Source organism: Columba livia, chromosome 26 (assembly GCF_036013475.1).
Source record: "Columba livia isolate bColLiv1 breed racing homer chromosome 26, bColLiv1.pat.W.v2, whole genome shotgun sequence".
Taxonomy (NCBI): Eukaryota; Metazoa; Chordata; class Aves; order Columbiformes; family Columbidae; genus Columba; species Columba livia.
In genome coordinates this window covers 696,348-720,335 of record NC_088627.1, presented here as the reverse complement: position 1 = coordinate 720,335, position 23,988 = coordinate 696,348, and the positions used below count along the sequence as shown (strand labels likewise).

At 47.6% G+C, this 23,988-nt stretch overlaps 1 protein-coding gene and 1 long non-coding RNA gene across 2 annotated transcripts; one reads left to right on the top strand and one right to left on the bottom strand.

Moving 5' to 3' along the window:
- Positions 1 to 15,095, top strand: MATN1 (matrilin 1). Its single transcript, XM_005509672.3, has 8 exons — positions 1 to 331; positions 3,316 to 3,662; positions 6,820 to 7,042; positions 9,470 to 9,595; positions 9,872 to 10,285; positions 12,198 to 12,350; positions 12,827 to 12,907; positions 13,793 to 15,095. Exons 1-8 carry the CDS (start codon positions 244 to 246, stop codon positions 13,840 to 13,842), a joined length of 1,482 nt encoding a protein of 493 aa, XP_005509729.1. The 5' UTR covers positions 1 to 243; the 3' UTR covers positions 13,843 to 15,095.
- Positions 15,096 to 17,297: 2,202 nt separating this feature from the next.
- Positions 17,298 to 21,792, bottom strand: LOC135576404 (uncharacterized). Its single transcript, XR_010468098.1, has 3 exons — positions 21,604 to 21,792; positions 21,431 to 21,511; positions 17,298 to 17,564 (listed from the first exon to the last, which is right to left on the bottom strand). It is a non-coding gene; the product is annotated as an uncharacterized LOC135576404 (long non-coding RNA).
- Between the last annotated feature and the right edge of the window lie 2,196 nt (positions 21,793 to 23,988).

Below are 23,988 nucleotides of genomic sequence, written 5' to 3'. Positions count from 1 at the left end.
AGGTCTCTTTACAGCTTCGTGGAGCAATGAGGCCATTGTGGAGGGGCTGGGGGCCGGCAGGGCTGGACATCCTCCCTCTCCCCACCTTCATGCAATATTTTCTCCTCGTCCCTCTCCCCTCAGTGCCCCCCCAACACGTGGCAGGGGCTGGCCCCATGCCTCCCCGAGCAAGGGCAGGTTAATACCTCAGGGCCAAGGCTCTCGCTTGCCACTCTGCATCCCGGCTCCAGCTCCTCCGCAGCCATGGACAGGATTTTCTCCGCCTTGCTGCTCTCTTTGCTGCTCCTCCTGCAGAGCTACAGAGTTTGGGGGGCACCTCCGCAGCCCAGAGGTAAGCGGGGAGCTCAGCGCTGGGACGCGCGGTGTCCATCCTCTGTCCCCTTGCCACCAGCTTGCTTCTGGACTGGAAAGGAGGCGAAGGAAAAAGAAATACCCAACATCAGTCAGGGAAGCAAAGGAGCTTTCTCAAATGTTTTCCCAAGGCAGTGAAGCCTGGCGATGTGTTCACATCTGCCTGTTGCTTTGCTTTAGAGAAGTAGTGGGAGGTCTGTACAGCAAAGGTGGCATCAGGTCAGCCCCAGCTCCCGGTGCAGCACCAGCCTGGGCTCGCTGCTCTTGGCAGGAGGTGGCCGGGCAGAAGGGCTCTTCTCCTCCACCTTCTGCTGCCCACAGCTCTGCCGAGGATTGGTTTTGCTGGGAGCTCCAGGAGGAGCTGGCCAGACACCCCGAGCTCTGGTTAACCTCACAGAGCAGGAACCTCTGGCCGGGCTGCTGAGGATGGGCCTTTCCTAGGTTTTAAGTTACCTGAGCAAAATCCTGTTCTGTTTGTCTTTCCAAGGGGTGATGATCCGATAAGGGATGATCTGCCTGCTCCTTGAGGTTGCAGAGTCCTTTGTCTGCAATTAGTGTCAGCAAGTACCGGGTAGCGAGGAAGCATCTCTCCTGTGCCGGGGCAGGATGATGCTAGAGAGGTGACTGAGGCAAAAATTACTGATGGGTTTTAGAAACGCTTGAATGACCTTATGATGATGCATAATTCACATACCTGGGCCGACTGACAGCTGTACAATAGGTGTGACAGTGACTGCAGCCCGAGCTGCTGCCTGTGAAGGGCAGTTTTCTGCTATACTGACCGGTTTCTCCTCAGCGGTTTGGAGAGCTACAGCTGCTGCAGAACCGCTAAGCACTACTGAAGCCAGGAAACCAAACAGATCCTTGTTCAGCTCAGCTCTACCGTGAGTGATCGCTGCTTCTAAAATAAACACCTTTTAATTCTGAGTTATGAGACAGGTTTCCTGTTCTTTTAATGAACATGCCAAAGATGCCCTAAGAGAGATTTTCTGCTAAATCAGTGCATGAAGTTCGGCTATTTCTGAATAACTTCAAGTGCAGACATTTTTAAAAAACAGAGGAGGAATTTATTTCTGGTTTAATCCAACTTTAAAATAAACTACAGTGAGTGAAGGTGCCATTCAGAGCCCTGAGTGTCCCCTGCCGGAGTCACCAAGGCCTGTCCTGTGGCTGAAATCCCAAAGCTCCCATCTGATAGAGCATCTTTTCTCTTCGTTTCTATGGAATATATTTCGTTGTCATAAAAAGAGGTTAAAAATGTTATTTAGGGCAAAATCACAGAGCTTCCATGCAACAGCAACAAATATATTTACATATATATATGTACTTAAAAACCACTACTGGATCCAACTGCTCCTAGGGAAAAAATACCAACAAAAAATGTTTCTTGATTTGTCACTGGAAACAGGTGACGCTTTAGCTACAGTGGCAAGGAGGAATCTGGACGTCATTTCTGGAGGAACTGATTGCAAGAATCTGAGCCTTTCTCTACACCGTCATTTCTCACCTGTTAAAGGGGCATAACCACCCCTGGTAAAGGGGTGAATGGACAGCCAACTGTGGTTTCCCTTCCTATGCACTGAATTATTGGTGGCACAGCAATAGTCACCCCCATGGGAAAAGGTCCTATTGCGTGTTAGTGGAAAACGAGCGCGTCGGACAGAGCAAGCGCTGCCTGCTGCCCCCCCAGCAGCTCCACAGCGACCTTCCTGGGGCCAGAAGCAAATTCAGCCTTAGTGTCTCTCAGACAACTAACCTGGTTATTTTATTTATGGATATATCACAGGGTATTTGTTTTCATCTGTCTGAAAAATTGATCGCTTTCTTAGATTTCACACTGAGGACTAACTATATTATTTATATCATCATTTGGAACAGATTTGTTGGCCCAAAAGCTCACATTTAAAAATCTGTCCACAGAAATCTCCTTTATGATACAACCTATATCGTCCCTCTCTGCAGAAATCAAATATTAGCAGAGCACTTGATGCCCCTACAGAGACAGGCTAAATGATAGAAAAAAAATAAAATAAGAGAATGCTATAGATCTGGTGGGGAAAATGGGACGATTCATTTAGAAAATAATAAAAAATATCAGTCCTTTTTATGTTTTGCCACAGCTGAAAATCAGGATGGAAAACAGCATGCAAATGAGAAATAAAACCCAAATCTCTCAGCTCTTTGTATTGCTGATGCCTCCTGTTTATACCATTTACTTTTTACAGTGGATATTCATGTCTTACTGTGGGTTGCAGAGATTAACTATCAATTATGGGGCTCTGCACTTCTCCATTGTATTCTCCCTCTCCAGCTCAGAGAAATGAAGCAGCACTCATCTTTGCTGTGCTATAGTATTTCATTATTAGTGTCACTAGCGGGAAAACACAAGAGTGGTTCATGTTATGCTGGTTCGTTAATCTGAGCATTTTGATTCACAACTGAACCTGAACCTCTGAGTTTCATGCCTGCTTCTGGTCATGCATGATGAAGATATAATCTCATTAATGAATCTCCATGTGGATTGCTTATCAGTGTCCAAACGCTATAGCTCCTTTTGAGACCTTGTTTGATGCAGAAGTGCACACACCAGCTTCGGTTCTCAGCTCTATTTCTCCCTCCACGCTGCTGTAAGTGCATTAAGTTTCATGTAGGCGTTAGCAATAGCCTGGGGTTACAAGTGGGTAACCTGCTCCTGAAGCGCAGTGCTGGTATCCCGTCCGCTCCTTCAGCAGTACATGTTGTCACCTGGGAACTGTGCTTTTCTTACAGACACTTTCCTACGAAAGGAAAAAGAACATTTAGAACTATCAGGTTAAAGCGGTGTCACTGGGCCGCTGAGCCAGGCAGAGAAAGGACTGGAGCCTGCATGTCCTCCACCTCCAGCTGCTGCTCTAAGACCATCCCATCCTCTCCCTCCTAGTACACGTTTCTTTTACTTTTCTCCTCCCTCCTTGTCATTTCCAGGCACGCTGTGTAGAACCAAACCCACTGACCTGGTGTTCGTCATCGACAGCTCTCGAAGTGTGCGCCCACACGAGTTTGAGAAAGTCAAAGTCTTCATGTCGCGGGTGATCGAGGGGTTGGACGTGGGCCCCAACTCCACGCGGGTGGGTGTGATCAATTATGCCAGTGCTGTCAAGAACGAGTTCTCCCTCAAGACCCACCAAACCAAAGCGGGGCTCCTGCAAGCAGTCCAGAAGATAGAGCCACTCTCCACTGGGACCATGACCGGCCTGGCCATCCAGTTTGCAATTAGCCGGGTTTTTAATGACTCAGAAGGGGCCAGGGTGAGGTCTCCCAACTTTAATAAGGTAAGGAAATCATCCATTTAATCTATGCTCCCTTCTTTCATGTGATTCATCATGAAGTGGTTGGAAAAATCCAAAAAGGAGGAATGATGATTTTGTCTTTGCTTTGAGTGCGGTGAAGGTTCCAGAATCACTGGACACGGTCCTCGCTCCTTCACACAGCAGAAATCCAGCAAGACCTTGTGAAAAACCTGGGCTGTCATTGTCAACCGCATGGGACACTGGTCAAAGCATCACAAGATCATTCGGTCTTGCTGTGCTCTGTGCAGCAAATGTCACCCCAGGACAGGGAACAGCACTATTTGTTGCTGCAGCAGCTCAGGGAAAAGTCTGTTTATACCTTTATCAAGAACTACAGGGGTGCCCAATTACTTTTATCTGTCTTTTAAGAGGAACAACAACTAGATTGTCAAATTACTGAGAAAATCAAGGGCTTATTCAACTTTGGACCCAATTCCCCTTTCAGTGCTGCTACAACATTCAGGTTACACACTGCATAATGAGACACAGCTCCCTCGTTAGCTGCTGGATTGCCTACACACGGCAACACTGAAATGCGAGTACCCAGGGATGCCTGCGAATCCTCTGGTGTCTTAGTTAACCAAGAATAAATTGTGTCACGAGAACATGGGGGATTTCTATATGACAGAAGTAACACAAGGAAGTTGGGCATTCACAGGAAAATGAAATGTGGTGCTTGACCTTGAAAAGCAAAAGTTTGTGAGTTTTCTCAGGGCAAAACGGGAGACCCTGCTCAGCTATTGGAGACAGCAGAAGCCTTCACCTTTTCTCAATTCGTGTCCCATGGCCCCCGCCGGGTCCAGCACGGCCCGCGCTGCAGAGCGGGGTCAGCATCCCCTCTCCCCAACCTGCCTCTGCCGAGCCAGCACACACCAGGGCTCTCCGCGTTCTAAACGAGACCAGGTCATAACCCAGCGAACCACGGAGATGCTGTGACTGCAGATCATTTGGAGGTGGGTTTAAAGGATGGGTTTTTCACGCTGGAGCTCACTGCATCAGCCTGACAGGGACGGCAAAAGGCTGGAGGGGGAATCCTAAGAAAAATCAGAATCTCCTAGTTATCAAGATAACTACATATGATAGCAAGATTACTTTATACTTGATGTATTTTTATACTCTTTCTGTAAGTGCCTGGTCCAGGCCGAGGTCACAGACACATTCCCTGGCTGGTTGGTGCTTGGTCTGATTCACCATTAACGTCCATTTTAGCCATGGGTTCACTGATTAATTCCCGATTTCTGATCCAGACGCTTTGTACCCAAAAGTTCTGTTTTCTCCAAGAGCAGGTCAGAAAGCATCATGAATTCTGAGTGCTCTAGAGCAGATTTTCACACAGATGCATGATGAAGATCTTTCCCATCAGATCCAGATGTGGATCCCAGATTGTATCTGAGCCTCAGGCCTATGTGAAGATGACATGAAGAACCAAAGGAACTGATTACACTTGGAGAATCTCTATATTTAGACAGAGAAATGGCAGGAGGACATGCAACACCTCCATCCTGTGACAAACGCTGCAAGGAAGATCCGCAGCTACTGACAGAAGCCTGTTCGTAGGGTGGTGTTGCTCGCGGAAGCTGCTTGATAGTACAGCGTGTCTCCTGACAGGCTGGCTCTTGATGAGCTCTAATTGGCAGCCCGGTGCCGGAGCTGCTGCAGGACGCGGGAGCCGAGTGGCGAGGCTGCCGCGCGCTGAGCCGAGGGCTCTCTCTCCTGGCGGAACGCACGGTTGCACGGCGGCCTCTGCACCGCTGAATCCTTCCTTTTGTAGCCCTTAAGAAGCGCAGGTAAACGTCTGAACCCACAGACCTTCGCCAGGTTGAAAAGCTCTATGTTTTTCCAGGTTCGCCCATCCTTTGCACAGAAGGAAAGCTCTGGATGGGCAGCAGGTTTAGTATTGCAGCGTTATCCCTCACTGAAGGGTGGGCAGAGGGGGAAGGATCCACTTTATCTGCATGGCCAAGGCCCCCTGGGCACATGGAGCAGGGAACCCGACCACTGACCTTACCTGAGACGGCTTTTTTTCCACCTGAGGATGTCAAACAGCCACCACACTGTCCTAACCGAGCAGCTGGTGCTTCTGGTTTTATCTTCAGAAAGTTGGAGAGCATGTAAGACATAGAGGAGAATAGCAAATGATGCCTTAATGACCACATCAAACTCATTCAAACTCACTGTTGCTGCCAGGTGGATTTCTTTCTGCCTTTTTCTTTTGACATTTCTCTACTTTCTGTATTACTAAGGGCATCTGCCTGCAATGAGGTTTTTTCTGTTTAACAGCTCACCTGTTCCTGACGATTATATTTCTCCATACTGCATTTCATCCCCATCAGTGGCTTTGTTGTTGACAGCGGTGTCACAAGAAAACGGTTGTAAGGAAAAGCAGCAGGAGTTGAATTGGTAAAGAACAAAAATGAAGGTTTTGTGAGAAGGTCACTCATCAGAAGAAAAATAAAGAGGAAAATGGACAGTCTAGCAAGAGGAGCAGGACTCTTGGAGGCTTTCAACTAGTTCAGGCTCCATCTAAACCAGGGTGAAATTCAGTTCCCACTCAAGCCAGTTGTCATTTTAATGCTGGTGTTAGCAGGGTTGGGATTTCAGCTCTGCTGTTTATTGTGGAGCAGGGAATCGGAAATCACGGCAGGCACGGACACACACCGTCACCTTAGGAACAGCTTCCCCTCTCTCTGCTTCAGCTTCTCCATCTATAAAATGGGGAACAGTGTTCATGTTATGATGTTTCCATGACATTTCCTGAGATTTTCAAAGTCTCACACTGAGTCAGAGTTGTCCCTAGTGTCATGAAGATAGTTTGGTTTGAGCATTAGTTTGCATATGAAGAACACAACCTTTACTTTGTTTTCCCTGAGGGGTGAGATGCACCAGTTGTCCCTTAATTAAATCAGTCAGGTCCCTGGCAGTTTAACCTTTCCAGCTCAGAAAGAAACAAACCTCACCTAAAAGAATGTCCTGTGTGATCTCAGGAAGAATGGGAAGAGAGAGAGGAAGGGGTGGCAGTTCTTTTTCTTTAATTTTAGAAAATACGAAGCCTTCTATACTAATCCAGGCTGTTCCACTAGCAATAGTGATATTAACGCCCATTCAAGCACACACCTCATCTCTGCCCTTCTCTACGCAGGTGGCGATCGTTGTGACCGACGGACGTCCCCAGGACGGAGTGCAGGATGTGTCAGCCAGGGCCAGAGCGGCCGGCATCGAGATCTTTGCCATCGGGGTTGGCCGGGTGGATATGCACACGCTGCGGCAAATGGCCAGCCAGCCCCTGGACGAGCACGTGGACTACGTGGAGAGCTACAGCGTCATAGAGAAGCTGACCCACAAGTTCCAAGAAGCTTTCTGCGGTAAGTCCTCGCCACAGCCCCCGGTTCCCAGCCACGAGCTGCAGGTGGAAGTTGTATGTGTGATCGTCCTTCATCCATCTGCTTCCTTGCTCCAAGGACCTGGTCTGCAGGAGCACACAGCAGAGTGGAAGAGAGATGCTCTTTGAAGTTGCCTTTCAAGAATTTCAGGTTTTATCTAGAGAATTTCAGGTTTCGGTTGAAAAGTCTCCAGACTTCATTGGCACAGAAGAGTTTGCAAACATGACCCACGTGCTCCCCGAGTCATTGAAACAGTACAGGGAAAACAGAATTTTTATACAGCTAAAATCAGTCTCCTTGTGTTTAAGCCTATCTGGGCAGTTCTGAGAATCTGTCTTGTAATTTGCCCCACCAGTATTGTCTTCTGAATTCCCAGTTGAGCAAGACATGGTCTCATTTCTCCGCTGGAGGCTGAACTGCCTCTGCCTGACTCTGCTGTTGTTTTCGCAAGCCTTGTGAGGCAGGAAACTCTCCTGGCTGGTGCAGTACCTAATGCCTTTCTATGCAGTATATAAAAAGAGCCTGACTACCCTACAAACGCATACCCACTCCTACACGAAGTGGTGAATGGAGTGGGAAAGCTTTATTGCTTTCAAATCTACCCAAAAGACAGTAGGAGGTGGTCTATAAATACCCATTTTATGTGTCAGCAAGAGAGGCCTAGGGGCTTCGCACGCCCATCCCGTCAAAGAACAGACGTGTGGCAACACTTCTTAAAAGGTGTGACACACCACGGTGCCTATGGCAAGGACTGCAAACACGTACATACACGGACCCGTAAAACTCCCCGAGACCAATTTCTTCAAGAGGTGTAAAATTTCATGCTTCAGCTTTCAGGTTGAAAATGATGGGGCTGAGCAGCTTTTGTCAAGGAAAATTTCTTCCTCTGTAGGAAGGAGGAAAATTTTGAATTTAAAGTGAGTCATGTATTACAATCAGGTGTCACTGCACCTAAAGCTCATGAAAGAGGGGAATAAATACTTCATACTAAAGGGGGGATAGAGACAAAATTTGAGGAGGTGGAATCCAGGCCATGAATATTTGTAGCAGCTTGTGCTGTCTGCCCTGGCATCAGGAGTCAGCCAGAGATGGAGAGACCTCAAAACGTGTTTTGAAGTCCTGGCGTTGGTGTCATTAAGAGAGATAAAGAGAAAAAAATCCTTTCTGTGCCTTGCTTTTCAAATTCATAACATGCACATGACAAAGTTCTCCCCGTGGTAAAAACCCTCAGAGACGCATCGGAGGGAAGCGCTGTGCTAAGGATCAGTATTGCTAACAGAGGATAGCACCAGATTAACCGCCAAGTGGGCTGTTACTGCGCTACGCGAGCAGCTGCACAAAACCGCCCTTGGAGACATACCCAACCACCACCTGCTAGTGCAGGCACGGTTTGTGGGTTCTCACGGCAGGAAGACCCGTGCAGCACTGGCCAAGCTGCTCCCCATGACACTCAACAAACACATGGGGAAAGGGAGACCCCAGTAGACTTCAGAGAACTCAACCTGAGAGCCAATGTTACAGCCATCTGCACGGTTAGTAATATTCCTAATTATACGAGCTACATATCTAGCAGTGCTGGCACAATATGCAGACGTGAATTGGGAAGGCCAGCAGAAGTACAAAACACATGCAGAGCAGAACACAACTTGAAATAATCAGTTTGAAAGACTTTGTGCCACCTCCCATCATTGCAACAGAACCAGAAATGCTCAGTTTTCTCCACACACTTCCCTGGTGTTTGTAAATGAATCGCTTCGGCCGGATCTGTTTGCTTTTGAGTTTGTTTTCCATCATCATTGCTGTTGCTGTGACAGTGCTGTCAGCCACCGAGCGCTGCTGGCTCAGGCTGCTGCAATTTAGCTTCTGTTTGCTCAGCATCTCAGGAGTCAGACCCGGGTTAAGATCAGCAGGCAGAAATTATTGTAGATTGCGATTCTGAAAGCTGCACGTGCGAGGGTAGCACTGAAGTGTATTCCAAGTACGTTTGCACATGAATCCCATCCAGAAAAGATGACTGTACATGGGGCTGAGCTCACTAATCATAATTGTACTACATGGCTGGAAAAGATGGGTATTGGCCAGCCCAGATGGTAGGTTGGAAACCCAGTCTCAAGCAGTAGCTTTGGAGAGTGAAGTATATTGTGATATGCTCAACAGACAGATGGGTTTTGCCCTACTTACGGAGACTATTTCTAGTCCTGACTGTGCCTTGGAGTCTGGAGACTTGTGAAAATTTCTCCTTGCCTCTTCTATTTCAGTCACTATCCAAGAGTAATGACTTTGTCTTGCTGCAGTGTGGCTTGAGTTATTGAGTTTATGGGACAAATATGTTTGTGGATGAGCCCAGAAGGCTCTGGGTTGAGAGGCCTTGACACGGTCTCTGGTTTTAATCTGCTCCTTCACTTACAGTGGTGTCGGACCTGTGTGCCACTGGAGACCACGACTGCGAGCAGATCTGCATCAGCACCCCGGGAGCGTACAAGTGTGCTTGCAAAGAGGGTTTCACGCTGAACAACGATGGCAAGACCTGCAGCGGTGTGTAATGATTCTCATTTGCACTGAGTCGAGCTGTGATCTGCAGTGGTGTGGTGGGGATAGCACTGAGAAAGGGTGGATGTGTCCCGCTCAGAAAAGGAAACCATGCATTTATAACCACGAAATATTTTGAAAACATCAGTGTGAAGTGTTGTTGAGGATTGATTGAAGCTATTTCATTAGCAATAAAATGAAATTAGGGTTATATTTTCCTATACGATTAACTGAGGTCTCAGTTGCTGTCTCCTTTCACCTTCTTCTCGTATTTTGCTTCAGCCTGCAGCGGTGGGTCAGGATCTGCCCTGGATCTTGTTTTCCTGATCGATGGCTCCAAGAGTGTGCGGCCCGAGAACTTTGAGCTGGTGAAGAAATTCATTAACCAAATAGTGGACTCCCTAGAGGTGTCAGAGAAACAGGCCCAGGTTGGCCTGGTTCAGTACTCCAGTTCTGTCAGACAAGAGTTTCCACTGGGGCAGTTCAAGAACAAGAAGGACATCAAAGCAGCAGTCAAGAAGATGGCCTACATGGAGAAAGGAACCATGACAGGCCAGGCTCTGAAGTACCTCATTGACAATTCCTTTGCTGTTATCAATGGAGCTAGGCCTGGGGTGCCCAAGGTGGGCATTGTCTTCACTGATGGACGGTCACAAGATTACATCACTGACGCCGCGAAGAAAGCCAAAGACTTAGGTAGGTCTTCTGAATTCTCAGTGGCTTGTTTCTCCCTTGGACCAGGTACTACATCTACTGTCAACCTAGGTATGACTCTTTTACCAGAGATGTCTCTTACCCAGCATAGAAACAGCTTCTCATAGAGTAGCTTTGTTGAGATGTTGCCTGGCTATCCCTGCACACTCACAGAGAACTTGGAGCAACTCTGGCTGGGGTCCAGATGAATATTTGTTAGCCTGCAGCTGTTTTTTGTTCCCACAGCCCCTCCAAGTCTTTGATCTGAGTCTGCTGGAGATCTCTCTGCTGGGCGGGATGGAGTTTCACATGTTTGGTATGGGATGCAGAGTGTTCTAGCATGATTCACATGAATGTGAAGGGAACCGCAGGGAGAAGCTGAGGATTTGTCTGCTGTTGGTAATGGAAGGCAGGTCAACATCAGTGGCTCTCACGGGGAGGCAAAGACGACCAACAGAGAGCCCCTCGGAGGAAAACAGGAGTTGTAGGGTCAAAAGTGGGGCTTGTCTGTGTTGGCCTTAAGGCCTGGAAGAGGAAAAGAAGAAATAAAACAACAAACAAAGCAGAAACACAGATTAAGGGAGTTACTGTGGACTCCCTGTCCAAATCCCAGACATACCCAGACACACTAATAAGAAACTTTCTTCAGCTTCTACTGGAATATTAAAAGCGCACAGTGGCTACATATTGATAAATTTATACATCTAAACATCGTGAAGTATAAACATCTTGAGATCTGCCCCTTTGCTGACCCGCTGAACAAGTCCCCAGTCTCCTGCCACCTCTGTTAAATGGATGCAGCCCATGTGAATTGCTCATGAATTGCTAAATTCTTTACTTCCTTTTAACTTCAGTCTCGACCACTAGATGGGACCAAGGGCTAGCCCATAGTAACAAAGGTCAGGTACAAGCTCCTGAAAAGCTGATGTTTACAAAGCAAGCTGACATGTTATGTGGATATTCTGCTCTTATGAAACAAAAGGTCTTTATAAGACGTATCCATAGAATTTATTACTCTGCGATAACAATAATTTACACCTCGTTTCTTCCTCCTCTCTTGTCCCACCAGAGAAGTCTCCAATGTCTGCTCATAAGTTATTTCACTGGGATAAATAACAAGGTGTTGTAACTCCAAACATGTTCCTTGAGTTGAACTTTGGAAAAAAAAATTAAAAATTTAATGGACACATCCAGAGGTAGAAAGACAGATGAGGCAGGAAGGGAGGAGGGGAAAGCGCTACCATGTCTGAACACAGACAAGCAGAAACAAATACTTTGAAACAGGTCTTAACTAGCACCACCACTCAAGTCAATGCGAAAACTGCAGTTCAGTTCAATGGAAACAGGTTTAAGGCAGAGGCTGATCAATCTCTTGGCAGAGAAGCACAGAACCTGGACGTGTTCTTAGCGCACAGTGCGGGCTGCCCTTGACAGACTATGAGTTGTAATTTTAGAAAGAGATTCAGCTACAATTTTGCTGAACCACAGATGTCCATTGCACAGGGGACTTCGCCACTCCATCGGCTGATGAATGCAGGTTCTTTTGAAAACTTCCACTGTTTCCTTTTGCTGTATTATCGCTTCACTATTAGTTGGATGCATGGTCCTGTCACGGTGTTATGATCATCTGTCCTTTCTTGTATCTCCAAAACATTCTTCTTGTGCTGATGGTTGTAATTGTCTGGATAATTCTAGTAAGACTTTCCCTGAAAAAAGTATTTTGGAACCCCGGCTGACCTGGTTGAAATAAATCTGTAACAGCAGTGGGTAAAGGGGCTGATTTCCCAGGTAACGTCTGCTATGCAGAGACCATGGGTTGAGAAGGTGAGCAAGGATGTACAAACAGACAGGGGTCGGTACCAGAGCTGCAGGGTGCTCCACGCTTGTCCAGCTGACAGGCTCCTGTTGCTCGCAGGTTTTAGGATGTTTGCTGTGGGTGTCGGCAACGCAGTCGAGGATGAGCTGAGGGAAATCGCTTCAGAACCGGTAGCAGAGCACTACTTCTACACGGCTGACTTCAGGACCATCAGCAAGATCGGGAAGAAGCTGCAGATGAAAATCTGCATCGGTGAGAGCGGGGGACTGGGGAGAAGGGGGGATTTAGTCACAGAATCCAAAGGGTGGAAGCAGGAGGACAAAAATGCGTCTTCTAAATGGATGTTGTGAACAGCTCTCTGGGGTACTTGGAAGGATCAGGAGACATCAACCTTCTGGGTGGTTTCCTGAACCACAACCACCCCTACTCCTCATCTATCTCCCCCTCTCACAAACTCTCTTCTCCTTCTCTCTTCCCCCTCCATTCTCTCCCTTCCTTTTCCTGTAAATAACACGAGTCTAAAAATTATATCTATATATTAAAAAAAGTCACCACAGTTATTTTAGATTTTCGTTTTGAAGGAATCATATGCCTCCAGTGAAATATTGGCCCTTTCCAACGCGCCTGAAGAAAATAAGAATTGCTTTGTTTCACTTGTCTCAGTGATTTTGATTTAATCCTCTTTTTGTGTGCCACTTAACTCGTTTTCCTGATGCTCTGATCCACAGAGGAAGATCCATGTGAATGTAAATCTATCGTGAACTTCCAGACAAAAGTAGAAGACCTCATAAATTCACTGCAGCAGAAACATATCCTTGAGATGTCTTTGTTCAGAGCTCAGTGGGTTGGGTTGTGCGTTCTGGAGGGGACATTGGGGAAAGTCCACTTGTGGGGAAGGAGGTTGGGTAGGTGCTCAGGAAGCTGGGAAAGGAGACAACTTCCATGGAATTGCGCGCTGTAGATACCTCCGGGGAGCCGGATCCCACCTGAGCTGAGTTTGCAGGGTCGCATCCTGCCGTGCTGGGTCCTGCCATATTGCACTGAGGTGTGAGCGAGATTCAAACTTTGCATGGGGAGAGAAATTAGTGAAACCTTGGGGTGGCTCACACAGGGTTAGGGAGACTTTTCATTACTGAGAATAAGGGAGAACAGAACTTTAAAAGCTTTATCTATGTTAGTTGCACAGTTTATTTTCTACTCTTTAACTCAAATTGATTAAAATCCATGACTTCTGTTATGCAAAAGGTCAGAGTAAATCAGTAGTTCTCACCCAGTGGGTTGCTGCTCCCAGGCACATCATGAAAACCAATTAGTGAGAAGAGCAGAAAACTGCGATACACTTTATAACTCCAGGAAAAGCTCTGTGCTCCGCTCTTCATGCTGCCCGTGCTGCTCAGGGTCAGGAATTCCCTGTCAGCCACTCAAAACACACTCCAATCATTCCCACAACTTTTCCTCTTCCTTTAACAGTAAATGTATAGATGACTGTGAGTATGTGTGCATTAATATTTTCTACCTTCGATAAAAGTTCTGAAACCTGAGCAGTTGTGGAAATGCCAGAGCAGACGATGAGAACCTTCCTGTGCTACCCGCTCCCAGCGAGGTGGCTCCATCCACCATCTGCTCTGCAAGCCGGGGGGAGCTTGAGCCACAAATCATTTACATGCTGTTTTTCACCCTTAACTCTTGCTCACTGGAAGCTGTGGCAAAAAGGATCGAAGCCCTGGAGAACAAGATCATCTAAGACCCGAAAACAAAATGATTTCCCTCGCTACCGTAACCAAACTAGAACTCCTTCACTGGTAACAGAGGGCGGCTCGGTCACAGTGCTATGGCCAGCTTGCATTTTTATTGAGTCTAGTCTACCTGCATTTGTTTAAAAGGGAAGAAGTATAACAGTAGAGCAGACATTGTATAATGGGCAGAGCACTGTGTGTGACTGAGACTATGCTAATGTTTGTTGCATCGTATAGAGTGCATATATTAAAAAAAACCTGAAATATTTGTTTTTGATTTAAAGCTTAATATATATATGTTAATAAGTACTTGATTATGAGTTCTGTGAATCCTCACTGTATTCTTCTGCATCTTTTGTTTCTATGCACGAGATAATTTAATTTAAAAGTCACAGTGACTTAAAATCAACTCAGATGCTGAGTGTAAAACGTCAAAGCAGCCGATAGCTTATTATTGTAAGCATGACGCATTTGTCAGTAAGTAGGTGAAATATAGTAATGATCTCTTGAGCGTGCAGTGCAGGCGACATAGGATAGGATGCTGCTGCTAGCTGGGTTTATCTATAGCTGCTGTACAGTATAAAAAGGGAAAAGCTCAGCTTTCCTAGCCAGTGAACGCTCTCACAACGTCTCGGTGAACAGCGCCTGAGCTAGACCCGCTCTGGGTAAGTCCTGACAACGTGCAACGAGCCGGCAGCCGTGCTCCGTACAGCGCGAGGCTGTGACCACCAGCCCCGGGAGATGTGCTCCTGCTCCTCAGCTCTCCACGTCCTCAACCCAACCCACAAAACATCTTTAGAACCTCAAATACATGGAACTGCTGCTGGAGCTGCCACAGATGGAAGCGGTGCCTCCATCACCACCATGACCAGGGCTCACCGGCTCCTTCCTCATCCCACACCTCGAAGCACCTTCAAAGCCAGAAAGCTCATCTCAGCACCTTCAGGACTCTTCTGCTGTTGCTGGATTCCCAGCACCGGCAAGACAAAGCACGAGGCGGGCTGGGAGCGCCCCACGCTGCCTGGCCCCACAGCTGGAGCTGGAGCCGAGGCCGCGTCCATCGCGGCACCACGCGCACCCTTGGACGGGAGCACAGGGGCTCCAGTCTGCAGGGGCTTCTTATTGTCAGGTTTTTTTGTATCAAAATATTTATACTTGAGACTATGTGAAAAGCTTTTCAGAATAACTTGGCCTATTCAGAAATGTCACCATAGCAGATGTGTTTCGGGTGAATATTAAAAGTGTGCTGAAAATTTTAAAAGGGGAATTTAATTTATTTATTTGTGTAAGCTTTGGGGTAGTTGCCTGACAACACCACCTCTTCACAGTCTTTTTAGTGGGTAGGAAACCCTCCATCTCATGTCACGACCTTTTATTTCAATGGAAGAGTTCCACAGAGAAACTGAGACCCTTCTCAAAACAAAAAGCTTCTTCTATAGCGAAAAATGAATTAGCACAGTCTTGGTCTTGTAGGAATGAGTCAACACATCTCCAAGCATTAGCTTGTGGACTACAGACAGTTCCTGATAGCAGAACCTCATCCTCTCAGTCAAATCTCCAGATCCCAGCGTAACCCCTACCAACTCCTGAACTTTGAGGGATAAGATTTCTGGTGTCTAATTTTACACATGTAAAATCTAGACCTCTAAGCTTGAGCCTGTCATTCTTTTCTCAGCAGAAATAGCCACCACAGGTCATGCTTGTCAGGATCATCATCCGATGTGCATCTTGCAGTAAGACAAAGCAGCACCTGAGCCTGTTTCTCTTTACAGATCATAACAACTCCTTCAGACTCACACAACTACCTTCTCAATGAGAAGATGGTCCTCCTCACCCACTGAGAACCTGGGTCCAAGCCGACCCTCTGCGTCACCAGCTCTACCTCACGTGGCAAAATCCTCCTCAAGGAACACAAAACAGGATCGAGCCATAAACTGCAGGTGTAAACAGAAAGAATGCTTTGCCAGCGCTCTGCAATAGCGCGAGGGTCAAGATATATTATCAGGCACAGAATTGCTTCTGTAACTGATATTTTGTTTTGTGTTACAGATAAAGCAGAACTAAACTAATTAACAATTATTTTTCCTCCCTTCTGCTTCTCCTGGCTTAAAACAACAAAAGAGTTCTCCCATCTCCAAAGTCAATTAGTCACTGGGCTAGAACGTAGGCTTTTGACATTGTAATTAGACTTCATTAATGGATCGCCAACGGCAGCAAGATGGAAACCTACTCAATGAGCCTCTCTTTGCATTTTATTTCAGCTAATTACATGCTTATCTTGGAAACAAAAGATGCTGCACACAACTAAAAAAACCACTTACATGTCTCAAAATGTGGAGGGATGTGCTTATGGCGAAATCCTCCTTGCTGCAGGTTATAAAATGATCCTTCTGCAGACATGGAACTTCTTTTCTCTCTCTTTGCTGCCATGTCCTACAAATGGCTGGTCCTTCTCTCCATGTTGCCACCAAGTCCCGGGTTCCTTTAGGTCTTTTGGCAAAATGATTTACGTAATGCTGTCCTTCAGGTATGGAAATCTCCTCGACCAGTTTTCCTCCCCTTGGGCGCTGAGCGAAGCCTCCCGAAGCGGGGACGCTTTGCCTTGAGCAGAGCGATTTTGCCAACAAGATCCCTCTGGGGATGCAATTTTCTCATGCAGGTCATTGATATAATAACACAGGACCATTAGTAATCAAATAAAAGTGTTTTCAATTAAACCGAGGGCTTCTAGCTTGGTAACATCTCTCAATAGCAATTTGTAACACTAGTATAGTGTAATTGCTGCTAATGAATGGGTAGGTAGCAGACCAGTTATTATTATTATTTTTCTCCAAGCAACATCAAGCAGTGAAACCTGTCTCACTCCGTATGAATCCACTGCTCTTTGTGAAAAGCAGCGAGTTTCCTCCCAGTCCTCTGCAGTAATTCAATGAACAAACAGTTTAAGGTACTAGTAAATTTATGTTGTGCAAATCATTATTTGTCATTTTATGTTCAACTTGGGAAGAGGCTTCAACAAGGCAGACAACAGCACCCTGCATAGCACCTTTAATGATGAACTCACTAAGGATCAGAGCTCCGGCAATAAATTGTAAGTGGCTTTATACTTCAGATAGTCATTTGGATTTAATTATTTTTTAACTGCCAAGCATGGCAGGAACTGGTTTGTGAGTTTGACAATTGTTGTGGTATTTTACTGTTGTGTGGCTTATTCCCACTATCATATACTGCATAGATTAGACTAGAGATAACAATACATCCTGAGCAGTTCTCGGTCCTCAGGTGGTGCTCTGGTCTTTGATCACACTGCTGCCCTAGGGAACCCTGGTGAGGCAGAGCAGGCAGCACCATAAAGCCATGGGCAACGTCCTCAGACACACGGTGCCTCGCCAGCTAACAGGAAGGAAGTAATCACTGGCGCTACCACTAGAGCTGATAGCAAGGGCTACTCTGGGAAATAAAGGATTAATTTCAAATATATCTGTAGGAGATCTTGGTAGCAGCAGGTGTAAGGGGAGAAGAAAATTTAAGGTAGACAAAAATATAAGAGAGATACAATAGTCCAAGTATATTTGGAACTGAAGTGTGATCTTTTTAGCATGTAGGACAGCAATGGAAACTTCTCAAACCCAGAGGTTGTTTCCTTTTAGTAATAACTGAACAAAGTGAGAAAACTCACGGAGAGAAGGCAGTGATGGAAAGACGGGGTTTTCATGTCTCAGGGGCCTGTCTGGAAAAAAAGTGGGAATTAGGGTGATAGATGTGAGTGTGAAAGGATCCTCGCTTTAAAACGCATACAGCTTCCTGGCCTGGATGAGACTGTCAGCCTGTCTGCGCGCAGGGACATCCCCGTCACCGAGTACATCCCTGTGCGCCCAGGAGCATCCTCGGGAGGATGCCCCATTGCAGCAGCAGGTGAAGGTGGCGGGCTGGACCAGCATCACCAATGCAAAATTTGCTTTCCAAGAGGGCCGGGGCTGCAGACCAAGCTTTCCATCTCCCTCACAGCGCCGAGATGCTCGAGCCTTGCAGCATGTCTCCGCGGTCACTAGATGTCCCCATCTGAATACAAATGACAACCTGCCAAACCCCCGAAAACCAGACCCACACCCCCGCACCACCACCCGCTTGTTCTCCCTGACACTGACAGTAATTAAAGATAACACCACTTAGCCTTCTGTCATTTGCACTGAATCAGTAATGGTTGATTTGTTTAACCTTTGCATCAAAAAAAAAAAGTAAATAAATAAGCGGCTCTGCAGGGCGTGCGGCACTGAACGGAATCGGCGGCACTGGTGATACCGTGGGGCTCCAGGGAGGTGTGATAAGCACTGAGGTCGTGCTTATTCCTTGGCCCCAGTTCAATGCACCCTCTTTGCCCCCTGCGTCCCCACTGCAACGGGACTCTTCCCCTGTGCAGCTGCTCATCCCTGTCACTGGAGGGAACAGGAAGGAAAAGGTGCTGGTTCCTCCCGAAACGATGCTGCACTGAGCCAGAACTGGCCATAATGATGGTTTCCAACTCACTTGTTATGCTGGGAGCATTGATTAACCCTGAGGGTGATCTGCGAGCTCCCCTCATCTCCCTTTCTGCATCCCTTACTGCAGAGTACAAGCAAGACCCCATGGAGAGGGGCTGGATGTCTTGCTGGACACACCATCGGGGCCACCCCATCCCTGATCTTGTACTCTGGGGACAGTCAGGACATTATTGCCCATGGCGGGCTGGTTCCCAGACAGGGATGGCAATGCTGGGCTGTTCTTCTAAGCTGTCCCCGGCTGCTCACGCTCTTTTTTCGCATCTCCTCTTATTTTACCTGGCTGATTATCTTCGACTTAATGTTTCCAGGTCATTTAAGCTGCTCTATTTCCTTAAGGAGAGGCAAGTGGAGATGGTAACCAGAGTTGATAAATCCTTAGGCTTTGACCTCAACATTTATCTGCGTAGGCTGGAGCTCTCCATTTCTCCAGGCTGTGCAAAGGAGGACAGCAGCTCCATTCCCCTTGCAGACAGGTTTTCATTTAAAGGCAGAGCATGACTCCTTGGCAGACCTTCCCACCTGCACTCTGCAATGCCTTGGTGATATTTAGGCTCAGGGTTCATTCAGCCTGGGATCAGCTATTTCCTCTTGGCTGGCCTGGTTTTGTCATTCTCGCCCACTATGTCCCAGGAAAACATCTTTGTTCTTTCTCTCTCTAAAGAGAGATCAGAGAACTGATTGGGCTGTGTGACAGGGCTGAGCCCATAATATGTCCAGGAACTGCAAGACATCATTTCTCCCATCACAGGAAAATGGCCCACAGCCATCAAAAGGAAAAAAGAGAAAAAAAGATGCTCTAATAGCAGGCCATTATCTGATGACAATGGCTCTGTTAACACATGCTAACCCTTCCAATGTGCTTAGAAATCTGAGAAATGAAATGAAAGGTGCTGCCGCTAAGGAGAGCTTGTATTTAGTGGTTCTGCCCAGGTGGAGAAATGGGAAGTGGAATTGGAGGCAGCAGTCCTGCAGGCTTAGGGAAATAGATTGAAAAATGCATTTGGAGTGCGGAAACAGCATAAAACATGTTGCAGCTTGGCTCATTTGGGATTCCAGTCATACGGGCAGCGACACTGTGGAGGATTTAGCTTGCCAATCAACATCTTATTTATTTCCTCTGAACAGGATATCTTTATTCCGTGGCCGTCTCTTCCTCTGACATCTATGGAGATTGCAAACTCCAGCAGCTCGGCTCATTTGTTGTTTTTGTTTTTGTTTTGTCCAGAGCAGCACGAGAAGCAGGAAAACACAGATGCTGAAGAGAGCTCCTTGGGATGGCTGCGGACTCATTCACCTCCAGGTCACCCGGCTGAGTCCGGCTCAGCTGGACGGATTACATGGTGCTGAGGCTTGAGCTCAACTTGCCAGGGATCAGCTGCTTGGACTTGGGTAGAAATATCTGCTTAAGTGCCTTAGGCTACGCTGGATGAGGAGAGGAGTGAAGCAACTTAGAGGAGGACAAAGACTGGGAAAGAAAATCCAGCTTCCCTGCCTTCCGTGCTCTCAGCACTTCAAGCAGGGGCCCAGACAGATGTGGCCTGTGTGACATGAGAAGTGGCCCAGAGCAGCTCCCAGCTGACTGCATTGGAGGAAAAGCCCTGCAAAAGGCTCAGGTGATGGACCAAAAGCCTGGGGGTGTTTAAAGCCCAAAGTCTCCCCAGCAAGAGCACAAGTGCGATGGGAGCGGCTGAGGGAGCTGGGGGTTCAGCTGGAGAACAGGAGCTGAGGGGAGACCTTCTGATCTCTGAACTGCCTGAAAGGAGCTTGGAGCCAGGGGGGTCGGGCTCTGCTCCCCAGGAACAAGCGCCAGGAGCAGAGGAAACGGCCTCAAGTTGCCCAGGGGAGGTTGAGGTTGGATTTAGGAACAATTTCTCCCCCAAAGGGCTGTGGGGCATTGGAACAGGCTGCCCAGGGCAGTGCTGGAGTCACCATCCCTGGAGGGCTGGACAGATGGACATGAGGTTCTCAGGACATGGAGCAGGGGTGGGGAACAGCTGGACTCTGTGATCTTGAGGGGCTTTTCCAACCAAAACAATTCTAAGGACTGTGGAACCCAAGGGACTGACACAGACCAGCACTCCCAGGGTGTCCGGCCTCTCTGAGCTGCTGCAAGAACGTCCCTTTACTCCCCCGCAGGACCTCTCAGATGGCTCCAGATTCTCGGGACACCCCTGTGGCTTCCCCAGGTTTGTGGAGCTTCCAACAGTGTTTCGTAACCACGAGGACTGGCCAGTGCACTGGGCAACCTGAACCTCGGGATTGTTTCAGGAGGAACAAAGCAGAGCATTTCAAACAGAAACAACTCTTTGCTCTTAGCTCTCGTTTTGTTTTTTAAAGCTTTTCCAGAACTCCCAGGGTGGGAGAAAGCATTCAAATTCTCATTTTCGTTCTGCTCAAAGAGAAAACCTTTTCCTGCAGTTGGTCCCTCAAAACAGAATCTTTTTTCCACTAACCCTCCTTGAATCAATTAAGAAAAAGGGTTATTCAAATGAAAGCCATTGCTCAGAAGGTTTAATACATTAAATTAGATGCAGTGAAATAAAAGCACACTGGACCTGTTTCTTCCTTGAATTACTTAGATAACAGATCTCCCTATTAAAAATGAGGTTTTGCTACTGTTTTTCCCTGAAGATATTTGAAGTCTACTGCAAAACAAAGTAAAAACTTTCCCAAAAGAACCATCAGAAAATGACTCTGGATTCAAACAAATGTATCATTATGCTTTGTTTAGGATTTTGGAAGTGGAAAACAGACTTTTTGCAGACAAAACCACAGTAAATGTGAGACCACGTGCAGCAAGGCCACGTGTCACAACATCAGCACAGAAATATGGGGTTTGCTGTAAAAAGCTTTAAAAAAAAATCAAGGTTCATAAATTAGGTCAAAAAGAAACAAATGATATCACTTCCACGTGTTGAAACAGCCAACTGGTTTTGGTTTGGAGGTTCTTTGGGTTGTTGTTTTTTTCTTCCCCAAAGTTTCATGTTCCTCTCACTTAAAAAATATTAATACAATAATCCTCCTCACTTGAAATGCTCCTCAAAGGTTTTCCTACCTCGTTTTCCACGGGAAGGTGCTGGTTTCCCGAGGAGCTCCACGGTGCTCAGCGGGCCCTTGCCTTCCACACCCCGGCAATCTGGAGGAAACATCCGGAGGAAAGGTCTCGCACAGGCCCCACGGGACACCTGAGACCAGCACCAGGAGTTTCTGCTAAATTCAAGGTCTTACACTGCAGGACCCCTGAAGTGCAGATTATCTTCAATCCCCCACATCCGTTCACAGCTTTGGCCATTGCTCCACAGCTGCAGGCAGCACCAGCTCTGCGTAGACCCCAAAACACTTTACACTGCAGCGTCCCCTCCTCACGTGTGAAGGACTGAGAGGCAAATCAGTCACACACCTCAGTGACGGGCAGGGCTGACAACAAAGCCTCAGATCCCAGCTGTACAAGGTCACCTCAAATGGGCTGAGCCCTACTGGGTGGGTCGGCCACTCAGAACCAAACTGAGCTCAGGTGCAGATGCCCTGGTGCTGCCCTCTGGTGGGACAGAGAGAGGTTCTGTCTGGGGGACTCAGCCCACTGATCAAACACAGCTGTGTGGTGAAAGGGCCACACAGCCAAAATGTTAGAAACCTGACACGGGCTTCCCTTGCTAAAAAGGAATGGTCCACAAGGCTGCTGTAGCCTTCAGGGGAGCACTGAACCCAGCAGAAGTTTCTGAAGGAAAAAAATGTTTTATGCTTTGATTCAGGAGGTGAAAGCACAGGGCACGTCACAGTGAAAGCCCAAGGACTGCACTGATGTACAGATGTTGCCCAGCAAAGCTGGTGGCTCGGCTTCAGTGTCACTCAGATTCATTCATCTTCTCTGCATGGGAGTCAGTCCCACCCAGAGCGGATACTTCTGCTTGCTTCCCCTGCACTCATTTATTTCATCCTCTGGAAAAAGACAAAAAAGCTAAAACATCAGTCCTTTTTTAGCATGGGGCACAAGGGAAGGAATCTTACTGATAACAGTAAGTGCTGATGAAGAGGAAGCACATCTGCAGAGGATACTTTGCAATGGATTATTGTCTGCTGGGTGTCGCCAGCCCATTTCCTCCAAATCTGAATTCTGCTGGTGGAAGCACTCCCGAGAGACACAGCTTCACATCTGTACACAGCACCAGAGCTCAGAAGAAATGTGAATCCAGCTTTCAAATACCAGTAATGAGAGGAGAGCGGGGGAGTAAGAATTGCTTCTTTTATTAATCAAATTCCCCCCTCCCATCTGCACCGCCTGCCATCATCCATGGTGAGAGCATCATCTCCAGGGCACGCCTGCCCACTTCTTGTGGAGTCTATTGGTAGGGGAGCCCCAGGTACCACACGCTCAGTTTTGACGGTGCTCCCACTGGCAGGGCTCTGGCTGCTAATGGAGAACGTTGCTGAGCTGCCTGGAGGGACGATCCATCACACGGAGTTCAGGCCTGACTGCAGATGGAGGACGCCCGCTTGTGAGAGCAAGAGCAAGCCGGGTATCGGGTGAGGACAAGGAAAGGGAAGGTTCGCACTGATCTGTTTAGTCAGCAGTGATTCCTAATCCATCACCTCGCAGGTGCCTGAGGGGAGAATGCAGCCTGGGGCAGAAGCAGAATCATAAAGAGGAACCTGTCAGGCAATGCAAGGGAAGAACAAATCATCCTGGCACGGGCAAGGTCAGAAATCAAAGCTCTCCTAATGTTCCCTGGTAGAGGAAGGAAACCAGCTTCAGTTTGCTGAAAGCAAAATGGATAAAAGGACGTTTTCTTTGCAGGGGAAATCACAGGAGCTGGGTCTCAGCTGGGCTTCCAGGGACGCTCCTCTTGCTGACCGGTAGCTGACACCAGGGATCGGTCACTCCAGGCGCTCAGCCAGTACAGCCATTAATTCCTCACGGAGCAGAGTTGCCCACCTGGTACCAGTAAGAACCAGTTTCAGACTTTCAAATTCTTGTCACAGCCAAAGGAACTCAGAGGGCCTTGGGCTGGGAGTCCAGCTCAGGCTTTCAGGCACTGCTGGCCCACAGAGCATGAGCCAAGGGCAGGAGAGCGCATCCGGACTCCTGGGCTGGTTTTACACGATGCTTTTGCTGACAAACACAAACCAAAACCTTGTCAGCACCAAAGTGAAGGTGTGTTTGCTTCAGATTGCAGCTCAAGGCTCTCAGCACAGCCATTTCATTGCCACGGGCAATGTCATCACGCGAGTTTGCAGACGGTGCTGGCTCCCCAGGGACTGGGGTAAGTGAGGTCTGGCACACAGGGCAGTGTCCCCCTGCAACAGCCCTGGTGACCCCACCTCATCAGCTCATTTTGCGGGTGTCAGTGCTGCCCAGCACCAGCTGCTGCTCGCTCCCAGGCCAGCAGGACTCCTGATTCCAACACTTCTCATTTTTCCGTCCCTCCTTTTTTCTTTTTTTGCGATTTCTTTGACAAGCCACTGGACTCAGCTGCAAAGCATCAGCTCCTCCTTAGCCTACCAGAGATATAATTTACACCCTCAGAAAGGAAGCAGCTGTGAGCTGATCCAAGTATCGGAATGGGAATATCTCCCCTGCAGAACAGGAGCAGAATATTCACAGCTGATACCAGC